The sequence below is a fragment of the Sceloporus occidentalis genome, unplaced genomic scaffold (assembly GCF_023333645.1).
Source record: "Sceloporus occidentalis isolate IW3139 unplaced genomic scaffold, rSceOcc1.0.p SCAF_6, whole genome shotgun sequence".
In the NCBI taxonomy this organism is placed as follows: domain Eukaryota; kingdom Metazoa; phylum Chordata; class Lepidosauria; order Squamata; family Phrynosomatidae; genus Sceloporus; species Sceloporus occidentalis.
The window spans coordinates 20,201,948-20,219,362 of record NW_028316986.1 but is presented as its reverse complement, the minus strand read 5'-3'; the positions used below and the strand labels follow the sequence as shown (position 1 = coordinate 20,219,362).

Sequence of the window (17,415 nt, the reverse complement as noted above, 5' to 3'; positions counted from 1 at the left end):
ATGTATTTTATCAAATAATAATAATAATAATAATAATAATTATGGAACGGTCTGCCGGACGAGATCCATCAAAGTGCCAGCTTAGACAGCTTTAAAAAAGCTGTCAAGACGGATCTCTTCTGGCAGGCCTTTCTTGAATAAAAGTGCCCGGCCACAGAATGACTGCCCCCCACATTATGTATTAGCCCACCACTCTGTCCTCGTATATATTTGTGTGTGTGTGTTTTTAATAGATATTTTAATTGTACATGTTTAATCCTGGTTTAAGGGGGGGAATTTGGGACATAATTCTGTAAATGTGGATTTTAATATGTTGTGAGCCGCTTTGATTGTCTTGTAACAAAAAAGCGGGATATAAATAAAAGTTTTATTATTTATTATTATTATTAATAATAATAATATAAAAAGAAGGAGGTTGCCATAGCCCTCCCCTGAGGCTGAGAGTGTATGACTTGCCCAAGGTTACCCAGTGGGATTACATGGCCAAATTGGGATTTGAACCCTGCTGCCCTATTCTATTTGCTGCAGCAACATAGTGCCACTGTTTACAACACAGGTGGTCCCAAGTATATATAGACTTGTAGTGGAAAGCCTGGCCCTATCATACAGTGGTCCCTCCACATTTGCTGGGGCTAAGGGTGAAGGAACCCAGTGAATGTGGAAAAACTGCAAATAAAAAACCACTATTCGTTTTACCTGAGAGGACACCTCTCTAGGAATCTCCAGATCCTCCAGTGCAACTCTGGGGTCAGCATCTGCTTGAAGTTGATCATAGATAGAATCATGCTGGATGACTTACAAATGCTCAGAGAAGTGTTTTCTCTAGGAACCTCTAGGTTCTCCAGCACCCCTCTATGGTCAACTTCTAGCAAGTTGCTCTGGAGGACCTAGTGATTCCTAGAAAGAACATATTAATCAAATCTGCAAACAATCAAATCCATGAAAGTTAAAGACGTAAACGTGGAGGGCCAACTGTATTAGGTGTATGGTATATGGTACAGGTATAGACCTTTTGTTTTCAATGGCAGTTCTCCAAAGAATTATTTAGAAGACTGGTGAAGTACACTCCTTTCTCTCCTTCCTTCATAATGGATGAAGGGAAATTAATAGATTCTACTTCTAGGTAGAAATATACCATATTATTTCAAGACGCAATAAAAATGGTTTAGTCAAAATATACATTGTGCATGAGGTAGGACCTCAGACAGTCCTGGCTCGTTGCTTTTCATTTTTGTTCCAGGTTGGCTTGAAGTCCTGGATTGTAAGCATACTAAAATTTAAATAAAAAATATGGGGTCCCAAACAAATACAGTCATCCTTCCACATTTGCAGGTTAAGCATTGGCGGATTTGGTTATTCACAGATTGCTGTATTTGCTGCCGCCTTCTCTGCTGCCCTATGTGCAACCAAAAAAAGTTGTCTCTAGGCATTTCTAGGGCCTGTTACAGACTGCCAAAATAAAGCTGCTTCGGGTCTCTTTGGAGGTATGCTGTTTAAGTGATGCATGCACCCTAAGAATCCGGAAGCTGCACCAAAGCTGCCCTCCAGTGCTTAGGAATGGAGTGTGGCTTTGGCGCAACCTCCAGACTCTTAGGACCCATGCATCATTTAAATAGCATACCTCCAAAGAGACACAAAGCAGCTTTATTTTGGCAGTCTGTAACAGGCCTAGGTCTCCCAACATGATTCCATGGTCAGCCTCTTCCAGATGTTGACCATAAAGTCACTCCGGAGGATCTAGAAATGCCTAGAGATGTGTTCTCAGGTTTGAAAAAAAAAATAGCAACCTATGTCTGTGTTTCTTCCACTTTTGTAAGGATCTTGTATCTCAAACCCTTGTGAAAGTTGAGAGGCCCTAACTATACCCCTACTATGTAATGCTATGCTCCTAATAGGAGCTTCTCATTTCTTCCTTTTGGATGCAGAGTAGGGATGGGAAGAGAAGCATCTCAGTTTGAGACTTCCCTCCTTTCTTTTATTCCTTACCAACATAGTTCACAGGTATTCTAATCATTTTTTTCCAGCAGGCCATTATAAATTACTCTCTCCCAGCTCCTTTCTTTTCTCAGCTGTGTCCTTGGCTCATGGAACCTGCAAGAAGCTGGAAACAAATCTCCTTTAACAAAAGCTGCACTTTTGAACTGAGTGAGCTAATTGTTCCCTTTCTTTATATGTCATCCAGAGACTGCTGGAAGCAAAAGTCACTCTGGTCTGCCTTATATTCCCAGTATCTCCAGAGTGCCAAAAACAAACAAGTTCTCTTTCTTAGTGTAAAGAATGAGCTGGCTAAAAATGTGAATAGAGTAGATCTTATCAGTTGAAAGAAATGTAGCCTTTGTGAGAGACCCTTAAAAAGGAGCAAAATTCTGAGGCTTGATTTATATCTTACCCACATGAGGGGGAGCATGGCCTATGGGCTGCATGTGGCTCCATGGCTATTTTTGTGGTACCTGGAGTCAGTTCGTCCCCTCCAAAAATGTTTGCCCTTCTGGGCCAATTTAAGACCAGGAGGCCTTTTTTTAAAAAAATTGAAACAGAAAATGACTTCGGCTTACTTTCTGTTGTTTAAAAAGGCCTATCCTGTTCTTAAAATGGCCTGGAGAGGCTAAAAACATGATCCACTCAATTTTTTAAACTTTGGGGCTCCGAAGCTCCGAAATAGTGTGAAAAAGTTGGGGAAATTTCTTTAAAGGGAAGGGGGGAAGAATTGGGAGAGGAGGGGACAGTGAGACCACATGACTACCAGTTGTGCTACTGCTACTGGTTTTCTGCACCCACAGCAGTGTACGATTGGCGTTTTATTCACAGGTTTCCCCTTGAATGAAAAGACACCGGTGAGAAACTGGGCAGCTACAAGACAGAAGTGGTATCATGCGATCAGCATCACTGATGCCTCTTGTTCCCCATGGGAATTGCGTCTTAAAAGCCATCTGTGATAAAACTCTTGGACTGTGGTTTTAAAGACCCAGGTTGTCATTCCCGCTTGGCCATAGAAACCCACTGGGTGATCTTGTGCAAGTTACAAACTCTCAGCTTCAGAAAAAGTCCATAGCAAACTCCCTCTAATCAAATCTTGCCAAGAAATCTCCATTAGTATAAGTTTTCCATAAGTGATAAATGACTTGAAGGTGCACAAGAACACATACAACACATGCTAACTACATGTGTACCAGTTTTCCCCTTGCTGTATGAGTACTATACTTATGAACCCAGATTCTAAGTTTTGTTTGTTTGGAGTTAGATGTTCTGGGCAGAAAAGGGAGGTCTCCAGACCATCCAAAGTTTCTTACCTCTAATCCTCTCTAACCTCTATGTGAATAATTCAGATACTATCGAGGAATAGCAGGGTCTGATGTGTTTTGTATGAACCCCTGTGGTTTAAAATGGAAGCACAAATGTATTCTGCCTTAATTTCTACTTATAGGTGTGTTACAGACCACCCTAAAGTGGGCGGTCTGCCGCCGCTGCCATTAGCTGCAGTGGGAAGCCCCAGCGGCCAGACCGCGAGGCTTCTGGCTGCAGCAAAAAAGGAGTGCCAAAATGGCGCTCCTTTTTGGCTCCCGGAAGTGGTGCCGCGAAGCGCGCACTCGCGGCATCACTTCCGGTGTGCCACATCTGGACGCGGTGCGTCCAAGACGTAAAAATGGCAGCGCCCATGTGGATGGGCGCTGCCATTTAGGATGCGCTCTGTGCATGTTGGGAACAGGGCCGGTTAGGAAGGGGCAACCCTTCCTAACCCTAGGACGCCCCTTCCTAACCCTAGCACGCGCGGAGTGTGTCCTAAATGGCGGTCTATAACCCGCCATAGTTTGGTTATTTAAATATGGTTGTTTTGTCTTGGCATAGCCAAATGAGAAATAGATTCTGCTGGGGATTTGTGATGTTCTTATTTCCTCCTCTATATTTATCATCTTCCACAAAGCAAGACAAAAAGGAAACAAGAACTGAGACTTCTTTCTGTTATGGAACCACCTGAACAGATTTCTTCTGTCTGTCTCCTGCTAGGTTAACTTTGATGAGTTTAAGGAAGGCTTTGTGACCGTGTTGTCCTCAAGCATCAGCCTTGGTCTTTCAGATGATGACAGCAGTTACTTGGAGCCAGGTGGGTAGAGTGAGGTGCAAGAAGAAAGCTTTACTTTGGATTTCCTGATTTAAGACTTTGTCTAAGATGTGGATTAACCACTAAGCTAAGTATGCTACAGAGCATCCTGGATCAATGTATTACTAACACAACCTGCTTAATAGCAGCCCCTTCTGTTGTTTGTTTTTTTCTGCCCTAAAAATGGAAGAAACACATATTTAAAAGAAGGATGCTGTTGAACACACCTGCAATCAAAAAGTGATGTACTTTTTCAGGAGTGTCCATCTTCTCATGCTCCTTCAAACTCATAGTAATTACTAACACAGTTGTTAGTGCAATAGACATGTTCCTTTATTAGGAACCCTCAAACTATAGTTCCTACATTCAGCAATATCTGACAGATACATACAGCTAATTTGCAATGTGACCCTAATGATGATGATATGACAGACTCATTTAAGGACTGGTAGCATGTCAATTTATGTATTATTTTCTCTGCTGCATAGAATTTGATTTGTTTATAATGCCTGTAATAGTTATAATCCCTCAAAGCAATTTTTCCAAGCTCTGCAGCAGACAAATTTGCCCACAGCTATAATGCATTTCTTAGCTGCAAGACAAGATTCTCAAATGGTAAATCTAAACTTGTTGTTTTGTTATGGATGGGTCAGTGGGCTTAACACTGAAAGACAGTAAAGGTAAGAGTAATAGACTTCACATCAGGCTCTGAAGTTGTAAATGAGTATTTTTAACACTACTTTGTGGTTTGATTACATACATCACCAGCTATAAAATTTGTCTTCCTGATTTTAGCAATTCTTCCCTTGTAAGCCCATAAGGCAGCCTGCACTGGTTAAGTCTCCCTGCTCTCTAGAGGAAGGTTTTTGTTTGTTTGTTTGTTTGTTTGTTTTGCATTAGTTGCCATTTGATCCTCTGAGATTCTTTATAACTGATTTGTTGGCTAGTCTTAAATAGAATGAAAATTTGCTTACGTTCCCAACTTTTTATTACATTTTAATTGATATAAAATTGATTTAAACTTTAAGTAGCCCACATTAGCATCTTCTGTCAGCAGTGGGCTCAAGTTGAAATAAAAAGAGAGAAAAGGACAAGATGAGAATAGCCAATTAGTGCCTGTACCAGAATTATAGTTTTTTCCAACTCTTAGTTGTTCCAGATGAAGTGGCACCCAAGTACATCAATGGAGCCAAGTGGTATGGCCGCCGGACACGACCAGAAGTGCAGGGCACCAAATTGGAAACCCCTAAGTATTTACAAGAACAGCAGTCAAAAAGTCAGCTGAGGCGCTCAGCATCTCTGGAGAGTGTGGAGGTAAGACTTAAGGACTCATCCACCAGCTATTTTAAATAGACTAGGTGGATTTTATTTAGCCTCTTGAGTTCTGCTTAATGTCACCACTGTTACATTTTTAGTCACCAATTTCCCCTCACTTCTGCAATTCTCTGCTCCACCTCATGATGTTCCAGAAGGTCCTCCAACCCTCCAGAGAAGATTTGCTGGAGTGCAGGAAGGGAAAAATTGTTGACGGAGCTCACTTGTTCTGCCTGTGGGTTCTATCTGTATTTAGGAAAATTGACATCTCTTCACCTCACTGCAGAGGAGGTCAGGGATCATCCTTGATGAGATGGGCTGTTACATAAGCAGGGGGAGATCTCTTAAATTAAAGAGAGAGAGACATAAACCAAGCTGTTCTCTCAGTAAGTGTCTCCACTTATTTTTTAGGAATTTGCTCCAGTTCCCTCTCAGCTCTTTCCATAAGAACCTATTCCACTTAGCAGGGTCTCCCAGGCCTCCATGTAACACTTAGGTAGGAGAAAGGGTTGGGAAATTTGTTGTCAACATCTGAATTGCACATGCCTTAAACTGGATCAAGCTCTTGGTTTAGTAAAAGAAGATTTGACCTGGTGTGTTTGGGCAGAATCCTGTTAGTGGCTTATGCCCATGTAAGTGTGGCTTACGTGTACATGTGGATGAGGCACAGGGGTTATATTTTTGCTCTTTATGCCCCATCCAAAACATCACCATCCTCAGCTGTCAATCTCTGAGAGAGGTGGTGGTTGTTGCTTCTGTTTACTGGTTTACTGATCTTTTTTTCAAAGGGCAGAAAAAAGATGGTGCACTCAGCCTTTGGGTTTTCTTGTTGTGATATTGTAAATCCAGGTGGTTGTGTAAGGAGAAATCATTTAACAGTGTAGCAATTTCAAGCCTGAAATAAATTATTAAAATCATATATATGTGCCTACCTGAGTTTTTATAATTGGAGTCTGATAACTTTATCATCAGACTTGTTTTTTACACTCTGATATTTTGCAGGGTAGTGTAGTAGGTGGTGGTGTTTTGTACACTTAATCCAACATATATGATGATACTTTAATTCCATGTCACTTCTAGAAAGAGATCTCTGTTGTGTGTCTAGTAAACAAGTTTAGGGCTAAGAAATCAAGTTTTACAAGTACATTATCTAAAGTACCTGTCGATATGAAACATTTGCTAAAGACAAAATTTTTGTCAAAGAAAGTACTGGTGGGAAACATTTACAAAGCTGAAATATCTGGCAAGCCTTCCCACATGTTTTGCATTTGGTCCATGTATTTTTCTTAAAATGCTTAGCTTCATAGTTTGCATAAATAGATAATTTTGTTCATCTTTTCAGAGCCTTAAATCAGATGAAGAACCTGAAAGTGCAAAAGAACAGCAGCATGAGATGCTTGAAGGAGAAGGTAGAAACAATCTAAATTCTGTAAAAACACATATATTAAGATAATCACTCTCTGTCTTCTTTGAAAAGAAACACTGTATGTTGAAGATGAGTAGGATAACAGAAGACACTTCTCTTCCTTTAACTTAATTTCTTGCTACCTGATTCAGCAGAAGAGCTTAAGAAAGGCAGTCAGAAGGCCCCCATTTTAGTTTCAGTGGATGCAAGCTACAGGAAAAGAGATTCCACCTCAACCTTTGGAGGAACTTCCTGACAGTAAGGGCTGTTCGACAATGGAACACACTCCCTTGGAGTGTAGTGGAGTCTCCTTCCTTGGAGGTCTTTAAACAGAGGCTGGATGGCCATCTGTCCAATATGCTTTGACTGAGAGTTCCTGCATGGCAGGGGGTTGGACTGGATGGCCCTTGTGGTCTCTTCCAACTCTAGGTTTCTAGGATTCTATAAGAAGTACCTGATTTGGATTCTTTCATGTTTTATTTCAATGTACTACATATTACTAACTGCAACAGGAAGACCCTACAGATGTTGGAAACAATGCCAGAAAAGGGTTTTACAGGGAAATGACTTGTCCTTGGTATATTAAGCAGTCTCAGAACAACACATCATGGTTGGGTATGTGTACTGGGGAAGCAATTGTCTTTTGGAGGGGAACAAAAACATAACAGTATAGTTCCAGTTGTCTAGTTGGGTGCTTGCACAATGGGAAGACTTTGTTGGGAAAAAGACAGATAATTAAAACTAATCTATTATTCTATTTAACTAACGGAAATCCAATAATTACAGGTCGAATGTGCACGTGGGACGATGATCTGTATGACGGCCCCAGAAAAGTCTCCAGCTCCTATTTTGACATGACTGAGAATCAGGTTCGGGACATCTGGGAAGACCTTGGCATTGGAAATAATGGGTATCTGAACAAACAAGAGTTAGCTACTGTGTGTAAGAACATTGGACTAAAAGAGATGGGGAAAGAGGTTGGTTAAATTTGGCTTGTGGCTATTCTCAGAAAGCCTTGCTTGAATGTTAAAATGGAGGTTATGCTTAAAATAGCATTTAACTTTAAAAGTTTTGCATTATTAGGACTTCTTAGGAGACTTTCTGTTTGAGAAACTGGTAGGAGTACATAGAACCATGGTTGGCACCTGAACTCCCCTGTTGGCCAGGAGTGAGCGGACATCATTCTTCTTCTGCCCAGTCAATGACAGGAATGAGTGAGGGCATAGATGAATAAAGTATTTTTTTAAATAAATAAATAAGAGTAATGTGGTTGGGCTGCTGAAAGCCTGAGATGGATTAAATTATTCTGATAGTAGTCTGGGAGAGAGGATGTTCCCCCTTTTTGCAGAAGCAAAGCTGGTAATCTGAATTTGTTGAATGCTCTCCAAGATCCTTGGGAGAAAAATTGATTTTGTTCCCTTGCATGGTGTTTGGAGGCTTGGTTACTTGTATTTTTTCTTTTTCTTTTAGGCATCTCTCTGTCCAAAAGACATTTATTCCTTGACAAGGGCTTATGAGTCCTTGTACTGGGAGGAAGTTGGGATATAAATAAATAGCATAAGAATAGGAATAGGAATATGCCTTGCTTACCACTTAATGATAGGATAGCAAAAAAAGTCCTAGTAAGCAGAACTGTCCTGTGTCTAAGGATATTTGATAGTTATGCAAGATAAATGATCACAGTAGTATTCTGTCTTATGTGTGCCATACAAAGTAGATCCATTCCTAATGTTTTAGAAAATGCTTTAAGTCAGTCTAATACTTTGTGATGTCTTATTTTAATTTTAAAAAATGATTATTTTCTACAGGACCTTGAAGAATTATTTAATAAGTTGGATAGCGATGGAGATGGCAGAGTAAGTTTGAAGGAATTCCAACTTGGCTTATTCAGCCATAACTACATTCCCTGCCCAGTTTCTTCCACACCACTGAAACCAACGTGTCAAAGAGGAACATCCCACCAGGTAATAATTAAGCCATACTAATTCCTCTGAGAGAGACTTCCTTCTTTAGTTCAGGACTGAAAACTCTTGAAGCTGCTCAAAAGCATTCTTTTTGTTTCCTTTTCACAGAACAACAGTATGATTTTAATAACATTAAAGCCTAATGCAGATATAACAGGAAGGTCTGGCCTAAATCATTTTGGTAGAGTAGACCCACTAAATCAGTGGGATTTACATAAATGTTTACTCACTAGTGATTCAGCTATTGATTTGATACTTTTACTCTTGGTGTGTGTGGGGGGGGCGGGGGAATAGGACTCGGGCCCCTAGTTTCTGGCTACATGAATTCTTGTAGGCAAGATTTCTCAGCATATGTATTCTTCTCTTTCACATTTCAGGGAGAAAACCAAAATCTTATTTTTTCAGTTGTAAGCTAATCATAGTTCTGCTGATTTCCAAATTCTGGGAATTGAATATTCCTCAAGTACAGTTAATATGAACAAGCCCAGATCAAATAAACTAGCAAATTGTCTTGTTCTAATTAACAGTAGTTTAAACTGTTCAGAGATCACGGGGAACAATGGTTAGGGAACACTGGAGGCACAGTGGTTAAATGCTGGTACTGCAGCCATTCACAGCCACAAGGTTGTGAGTTTAATTCCAGGGACTCCAAGGTCTACTCAGCCTTGCATCCCTCCATAGATGGCTAAAAGGAGTACTCAGCTTGTTGGGGGCAATTAGCTTATACATTGTAAACCACTTAGGGAGTGCTTATGTACACTGATAAGCGGTATAGAAATGTATTTGCTATTGCTTGCTATACTGTAGAAAGTTTTGCTTCTTGTTCAGTCTTCTTCTCCTGGAGCGTCACACATCAAGGCTTACCACAGCTTCTTCACACGGTGAAAGAGTGGACAATGGTCATTGCTTGGGTGTGGGTTTTTTTTTTGACTAGGACTCCCATCAACCCAAGCCAGCATAGCCAATGCTGAAGGATTATAGACACTACAGTCTTAAAACATCTGGAGGACTACAGTTACTATAGTGGGGGGGAAATGGTTTCCTCTGACATCTGAACTAGGCCAAAATGTCCTGATGGAGTTTTCAAATTTAACCGGTGGCCTGAAAACTTCCCAAAAATCTAATTTTGCACTCTGCACAAAATCCCATTCACCTCATTTTGCATTTTCCTCTTTATGATATTGTTGAAAGCAAAGCAAGGGCAGAATGTAGAAATTCCTCTGGTAGTTCAGTCTGAAGTATTTGGGTAATGTGTCTGATCTCTAACTTACCATTCCTAATTGACTTGATTCAAAACATATTGTGTGGCAGGACTCCTTGTAGAAGCAGAGGCGCCAACAGAAATGGAAAATCAGATTGGAAAAGGATAAGGGGGCAGAAATAATGCAGGGATCCAGGATTATATAAATGTACCTTTGTGTGCTCCAAGAAGGTACTGTATGGCTGAGTGGCATTTTACTGTAGCATCTGGCTTGGATCTAGAGAAGCTTTTTCAGTGTATAGTGAGATTTCTTGGTTTCTCTCTCTGTCCACTCTGCTTCTTTTTTTTATGAACTGTAACTAGGAGGTGGCTGCTCTAATCAAATGCAGAAGAGGTCACCCAATGCCCTCCAGATGTTTGGGGTTATAACTTCCATAATCTCCAGACAGCATGGATGATGATCAGTGGTTATGGGAGCTATAGTCCAAAATCCATAGAGGGTAACAGGTTTCATTTCCTTGATCTAGTGCAATTGTAGTAATTTGGTCTACTATCCCTTTGAGCCCTGGTTTTGGGGGAAGAGAAGGGCATAAATAAAGATGATAATGATGATCATCATCTTTATTTATGCCCTCCTCTTCCCCAAAACAGGACTCAAAGGGGCTTACAAAATTGAAACAAATTTACAATATACTTAAAACATACCAAAAAATCAACATAAAAATAACAGTAAACTATTGTTGTTGTATGCCTTCAAGTCATTTCTGACTTATGGCGAACCTAAGGCAAACCTATAATAGGGTTTTCTTGGCAGGTTTCTTCAGAGGGGGGTTGCCATTGCCTTCCCCTGAGGCTGAGAGAGTGTGACCTCCCCAGTGGGTTTCCATGGCTGAACAGGGATTCGAACCCTGTTCTCTAGAGTCATAGTCCAGCACTCAAACCACTGCGTCATACTGGCCCTCATATTAAACTATTTGTAACACTAGGGTTGCCACAAGTCAGGAACTCCAAACCGGGACAAATGTAGGACAATGTAGGATAATATTTTCAAAAGTAGGACACATTTTTAAAATGGAGGACAGATGAAAAAATTGATGATTTTTTTAAAATGTTAATATAAATGCATGTTTCTTAGGCATGATCAAAATGGAGGACATTTTGACCTTATTCCTAGACAGATGGCAGAAATGTACTTCCCTTTCTGGCCAAACACCACCACCCACCCCCCCAATTCCAAAACACACAACAGCACATTTGGACATTGAACATGGCTTTATTTCACATGGCCTCTTGCATATTTCAGAGGCTTATTCCATAACCAAACCCTTTGGGTTTCACACTTAATATGGGTTAACATGGCTATGCATATTGAATATGTCAAAGTGGTTTAACAAGACGTGGATTTGCCCTGAATTTCAGGTTTCTTACATCAACTGTACTTCTCAGAAGTGTGTACTTGGTCAAGGGACTTTGATTTTAATTCATTGCTCATGTGTTTGTAAAAATCCGAGCAACTTACATTGGCCATGCCTCTGAGGCTTGCTGATATCAATATCACCATCTTCATCACCATCATCATTGTCAAAACAAGACAGACTTGTCTTAGCATTAAAAGCACAAAAAACACACCAAACTGGATTAGATATCATTCATTGGAAATGAAAGTCCACAGAACATTAGCACTGAACCAAAGGCAGTCCTTTGTGCCGGCAAACTACATGTCCCACTCCCAAGCACGCTTAGCAATTCCTCCCTTCCTCCTTCTCCTTACCCCCTGCAACCCCCCCAAAAACCCTCACCCCCTCATTTCCTCCAGGTATGTCTCAATTTACTGTAAGGGGGGATTTGCGGGTCTGATCTCTTGCAAAATCTTTTTCTTGCCTTTTGCAAGGGAGCAAAGCCCTAAGAAGCCCTGGATCCAAGACAAAGGGGGGGGGCTTAAAGAGAGGGGAATAAATAGATACAGTGGAACCTCGCCATACGCGGGGGATCCATTCCGGATCCCACCGCATATGGCGATTTCCGCCTATGCTCGAGCCCCATTGTAAACAATGGGGCTCGTGCACAGCGGCGTGGAGGTGCGCGGGGCGCAACGGGCGCGTGCGCCCATTCAACTGAATGGGACGCGCCGCCCCTTCCGCCCCGCGCGCGCGCCGCGACCTGAGCACGTATGCTCAAGGCCGCGTATGGCGCGCCCGCCTATGGTGAGCTTCCACTGTATAAGGGTAGATAGAAGGGGGGTTAAATAAGGGGGTTTGAGAAAAGGGGGCTAGAGAAGGAGGGTTAGAGGGGGTACCTAGAGGGGGTTAGGGTTAGATAAAGGGGGATTAGAGAGAGGAGTCAGATAGAGAGGGGTTAGAGGGGGGCTTAGAAGAGACTTAAATAAGGGAGTTAGATAGAGGGAGGTTAGGCTTAAATTCTAAAGCACCAGAGTCGTTCTCTCTGCAGGGCTGTCAGACTACATACACACTGCAGAAATAACCCAGTTTGACACTACTTTAACTGCGCTGGCTCAATGCTATGGAATTCTGGGAAATGTAGTTTGTTGTGGCTCCAGAGCAGAGCTCTGCTTGTTCAGTACCAGGAGTTGATCTGCCTGTGTAGTTTGGCTATCTGTGAATTTCACAAACTGCTCGGATTCCCAGTGATTGGGCGGTATATAAATAACTCCTATTATTATTATTATTATTATTATTATTATTATTAAATAAGGGGGTTAGAGAGAGGGGGAAGTAGATAGAGAGGGGTTGGAGGGGGGTTTAGATGGAGAGAAGGAGGTAGATAGAAGGGGGTTAGAGAGGGCTTAGCTAAAGTGGGTTAACAGAGGGAGAGGAAGTCAGAGAGAGGGTTACAGAGGAGAGGGGTGTGTCTTTGGGGGGCCTTGGGGAGGGGGCTTCCAATGTCCGACGGGGGGGAGCCTGGGGCCCAGAAGGTGCACGGAAGGTGCCCTCTTGCCGCTCCCAGGTGCCAGCCCCTTCCTCCTCTTCTTCTCTGACAGCTGGGTCCCTGAGGCGCCCCTCCCCTTTGGTGAGGCAGCACTCCCGGCACTTCAGAGCTCCTTCCTTGCAAGAGGAGGAGGAGGAGAAGCCGAGAAGGAGGAGGGCTGGGGGGCAAGGTTCCAGGAAAGGGCCCTTTCCTTCCCCTGAGGCCGGGCTGCCCCAGAGGCCAGGGCCCTTTCCTCCTTCCCCCCCAGTAGCCTGCCTGGACGGGGGCTACTGCTGCTGCCGACCTGTCTGGCCCTGCTCCTCCTCGCACCTTTGTTACCGCCTTTGCGCCTTCTTGCACGCCCGCATGCAGGCGCAAAACAACAGAGGCGAGCCCTGCCTGACCAAGCCTGCTCCTTGGGAGGGCTGGCCAATAGGGGGCAGGGCAGAGCAGCAGAGCCTGCCCCCTGCCAGCTCCAGCCCTGCTGCGCTCCCTAAGCTCATCACACTATAGGGACACAGCAGGGCCAGGAGCTGGGCAGCCACCCGGGACCTGAAGAGGGCGGGACAGGACCAGGAATGCCCCCTAGAAAGTGGGGCAGTCCCGCCTCCCGCCGGGATATGGTGACCCTATGTAACACTCAAAACAATTTAAAAACATACATCTTGAAACAGATAGCTGTGGAGAGGAATAATTTAACAAGTAGCAAGCTTTTTCTTTTAACATTTTAAGAAGATTTTCAAACATTAGTCTGAAGGAATGTTTTAGTTTGTATATGCCACAGCTGTTAATAAAATACAAATCCTTGTAGTTGTTAACATTTTCCATTTTCTAGATATTTCAGGATTTTCCACAGTTGCTTTTACAGATAACCCGCACTGATTTTTCTGTCCCCTCTCTGCCCATTCCCTACTGTCCAGATTTTCAAAGGCAGTGGACGTCGAAGTGCAACTCCATCGTTTTTATCTGGATCGATGGCTTTGAATCTTTTCTCCAGCATTGATGACGGCAGTGGCTTTGCAAGTCCTGAGCAAATACTCTCCATTTGGGCCCAGGAAGGGGTTGAAAACTGCAAGGAGCTGCTTAAGGTTTCTATAGCTGCTTTTTTGTTGTTTGCCTGTGAATTATTAACACTTTAGTGTCCCATTGGGCCTTGGGGCCCCAAAAAGTAAGATTCAGGGGCCACATGTGGTCTACAGCTGCACTCTCTCTATGCCTACTTTACAGTTTTATCCAATATGTCCTAGTTTGTTGATCTTACTCAGTTCCACTGACTATGGGCATTGCCTGTTCAGTATAGGAAACTGGAATTATACAGATACTGCTAGTAAACTTACTTGCTCAAGTATGTGCTTATTTACCTAGATCTGCTAACTTAAAGAACTGAGTGAGATGCTGACTTAGTTTTCCCTTGATTTTGAGAAGTTCTTTACTTTACTTTTCTTTTTTATAGAGTCTGGATGTCAACATGGAGGAGAAAGTGAATCTCTTGGAGCTGTCTATGGCCCTCAGTGATGAATTAATGGCTTCTAAGAGCCAACTTCAACAGGCAGCTTTTGCCACCTTTAAACATGAACTTCACCATCTAGAGTAACTATAAATATTCCCTTTCATTATTGAGTTGAGTGGGCAGATAGGTCCTTAGATTTTCTTTATATACATATTTGCCACTTCCCAGTGGTACTGTGCTGTATAGCTGCAGCATATCTGTGGAAGTATTGCAGCCGTGATTGTGTGATCTTAGCTCTTCTGTCATTGTTCTTCATACTGGTGCTATCATGTTCATGTGTGTAAAAAAACACACCAATTGGTTGCATATTCTTACAAAAACATTTTGCAACTATATGGGGTCAGATCACAGAGAAGTGACTTCTGCATGGTGCTAGACACATATGAAATTGGTTCAGTTGGCTTTAACATTTCTCTCTGTCAAGTATTTGTGATGCCTTAACAAGACTGGTACTATTTTTACACTGCCTATACCTCTACAAATGTGTGATTTTGAAACTTGTGAATATCACAATGAATGACACAGTTCCCATTTTTAGTCCTTTGCATTTAAGAAGTGGTTGCATAATGGTATAGGACTTTTATCAGACGGACAAAAAAGACTGGAGCATAGCGGGATGCTCCATCAATATTATGCAATCGTGTGAAGATTTTCACATGATGCTGCGCAATATTGCAATTATCGCATGAATAAAGATAATTTCTAGCACCACTTTTTATTCACTGATTTTCCTGTGAATAAAAAGCAATGCTAGAATTCCACTTTATTTATGCGATAATTGCAAGATAATCACAATATCATGCAATATCATGTGAAAACCTTCGTGCTATTGCATGATATTGATGGGAGCATCCCACTATGCTCCTGTCTTTTTTGTCCATGTGATAAAGTGTATAGTCAGGTGTGGTGTAGTGGTTTGAGTGTTGGACTATGACTCTGGAGATCAGGGTTAAATTTCCCACTCAGTCATAAAAACCCATGGACTTTGGGCACAACTTTATCTCTCAGCCTCCAGGGAAGGCAGTGGCAACCCTCCTCTGAATCAGAATCTTGCCAAGAACACCTCATGATAGGTATGCCTTAGGGTCCCCATAATTTGGAAATGACTTGAAGGCACACAATAACTACAACAACAACTTGGTTGAGACACCTTTAGGTCAGTGGTGCCCAGTATGGAGTTCTAAAATGTTTTCTATGTACAAATTGTGTATTGAGATGAAGGGAAAAGCAGAGTAGTAGGTATCATCATCATCATCATCATCAAATTATGTACATTAAAACTGTTATATCAGTTATTTACAATAGATGCGGTCTAATAATATCAATAACCACAGACATCTGAATGTCCATTGTATACTATAGATTTCCACAGTTCATTCAGTGATTACTCCTCTATTTCCCTTTCGTTTCCATACTCTTCATGAAATACTTATAACATTATTATCGATTTCCTGGGATGTTATAACCTGGTTTATATCTGTAGAGTAGTAGTACTCATGGTATAAAATAATTGTATTATTTATGGAAATATTACATGGAAGTCCACTTCAAATAGCTTCTTTTTGGGGGGTGTTTTTTTAAACAACAAAATATGGTGTGATGAATGGGCATGGGCTAACCTTTATTTTTTCTTCTTCTTTTATTTCTTAATTCATAATATTCCTTTGTTAAAGAAAATCAGTATGGTTTTGGCATATATTTTAATGTCTTTGTAACATGCAGATATAATTTTAAATTTTGATTCTGATTGGTCTTTGCACAAATGCTTTGGGAAAGGGTCAGAAACTTAGCAGCATAATATTTCTAGATAACGAAAACAGCACATTAACTCTCCTTGCAGAGCTCAGGTGGAACAGATCTCCAGTGACAGAGACAAAGCAAGGATTGAATTAGAGAAGGTGGAAAAGTGGAACTTTGAGCTTTCTAAGGAAGTGGATGATACCCATAGTGCTCTGGAGTACCACAATGAGAGTAAACTGAGGTATATGAACCAACATTTAGACATCTTTCTGTGATGTGTTTTATGAGCATATCTGAAGATGGATGTACCTGGAAGATTGCCATGCAAACCAGTGGAACTTTTCCTTCCCTTTATAAACTAATATCACACAAATGTATTTTTAGTATTTTTTTTTATTTTCATGATGACTGTGAAGGAAATGATGGAATGTAAGTTGAATTTTCTCTTGATTTTGTACATATAGCTGGCTACCCTATGTTTCTTCATTTCTCTTCCCTAATTTCTATATATAGACGGCTACCCTGTGTTTTCTTCATTTCTCTTGCCTAATTTCTCTGAAGAGCAACTTGTCCAAAGTGTGGTTAAAATTAGAATTGCTTAAATAGATGTTTGAACAGACAAAACATGAAGATGGCCAGACCACAGAGCAGGAGGTCTGTTTATAGCCTCAAACTCTTGTGGGATTTTGTGCCAAAGTGAGATTTGGCCCAAGATCTCCCAGGGGAAATCACAAGATGGCTGAGAATCACAGTCATTGCAAGATTTGCCATCCCGAGATCAGAATGTGAACCTCTTGTGTGGCACAAATATCCCCACCTCAGCATTTTTACAATGATGGGTGGACTTAGTTCCCAATTATTAGGCAGCCCTATGGGTAAATTTTGCAAGCAATGTGAAGAACCTTGAATACTGCTCTTGCTGCTTCTGTGCAGGATCTGAAGATGGAAATCCAGCAGACCTTGATCTTTCATTAGCCTAACTGGCCGAGGTTAACACAGGTCCAAAACACATTGCAGAAATAATCCAGTTTGAGACTGCTTTAACTGCTCTGGCTCAGTGCTAGGAAATCTTGGGAATTGCAGTTTATTATGGCCCCAGAGCTCTTTCTGTCAGAGAAGGCTCAATGTCTCACAAAATTACAGTTCCCAGGATTCCCTAGCATAGAGCCAGGGCAGTTAAAGCAGCCTCAAAGCGGATGATTTCTGCATTGTGTTTTGGACCATAGTTTGCAGCCCTGAAGGAACTGGAAGAAGAGA

The 17,415-nt window shown here is 41.7% G+C and overlaps 1 protein-coding gene across 2 annotated transcripts in view; it reads left to right on the top strand.

Annotated features, from left to right (window-relative positions):
- LOC149310467 (ninein-like protein) overlaps positions 1–17,415 on the top strand; it is a 63,504-nt gene that overhangs the window by 17,094 nt on the left and 28,995 nt on the right. The window contains exons 3-10 of one of the 2 annotated variants that reach the window (XM_089528994.1): positions 4,006–4,102; positions 5,250–5,413; positions 6,756–6,822; positions 7,605–7,795; positions 8,627–8,782; positions 13,829–13,996; positions 14,362–14,498; positions 16,259–16,399. In XM_089528994.1, coding sequence (XP_089385120.1) covers positions 4,006–4,102; positions 5,250–5,413; positions 6,756–6,822; positions 7,605–7,795; positions 8,627–8,782; positions 13,829–13,996; positions 14,362–14,498; positions 16,259–16,399 — 1,121 coding nt within the window. The remainder of the gene's footprint in view (positions 1–4,005; positions 4,103–5,249; positions 5,414–6,755; positions 6,823–7,604; positions 7,796–8,626; positions 8,783–13,828; positions 13,997–14,361; positions 14,499–16,258; positions 16,400–17,415) is intronic. The other variant, XM_089528995.1, reaches the window with a different exon arrangement.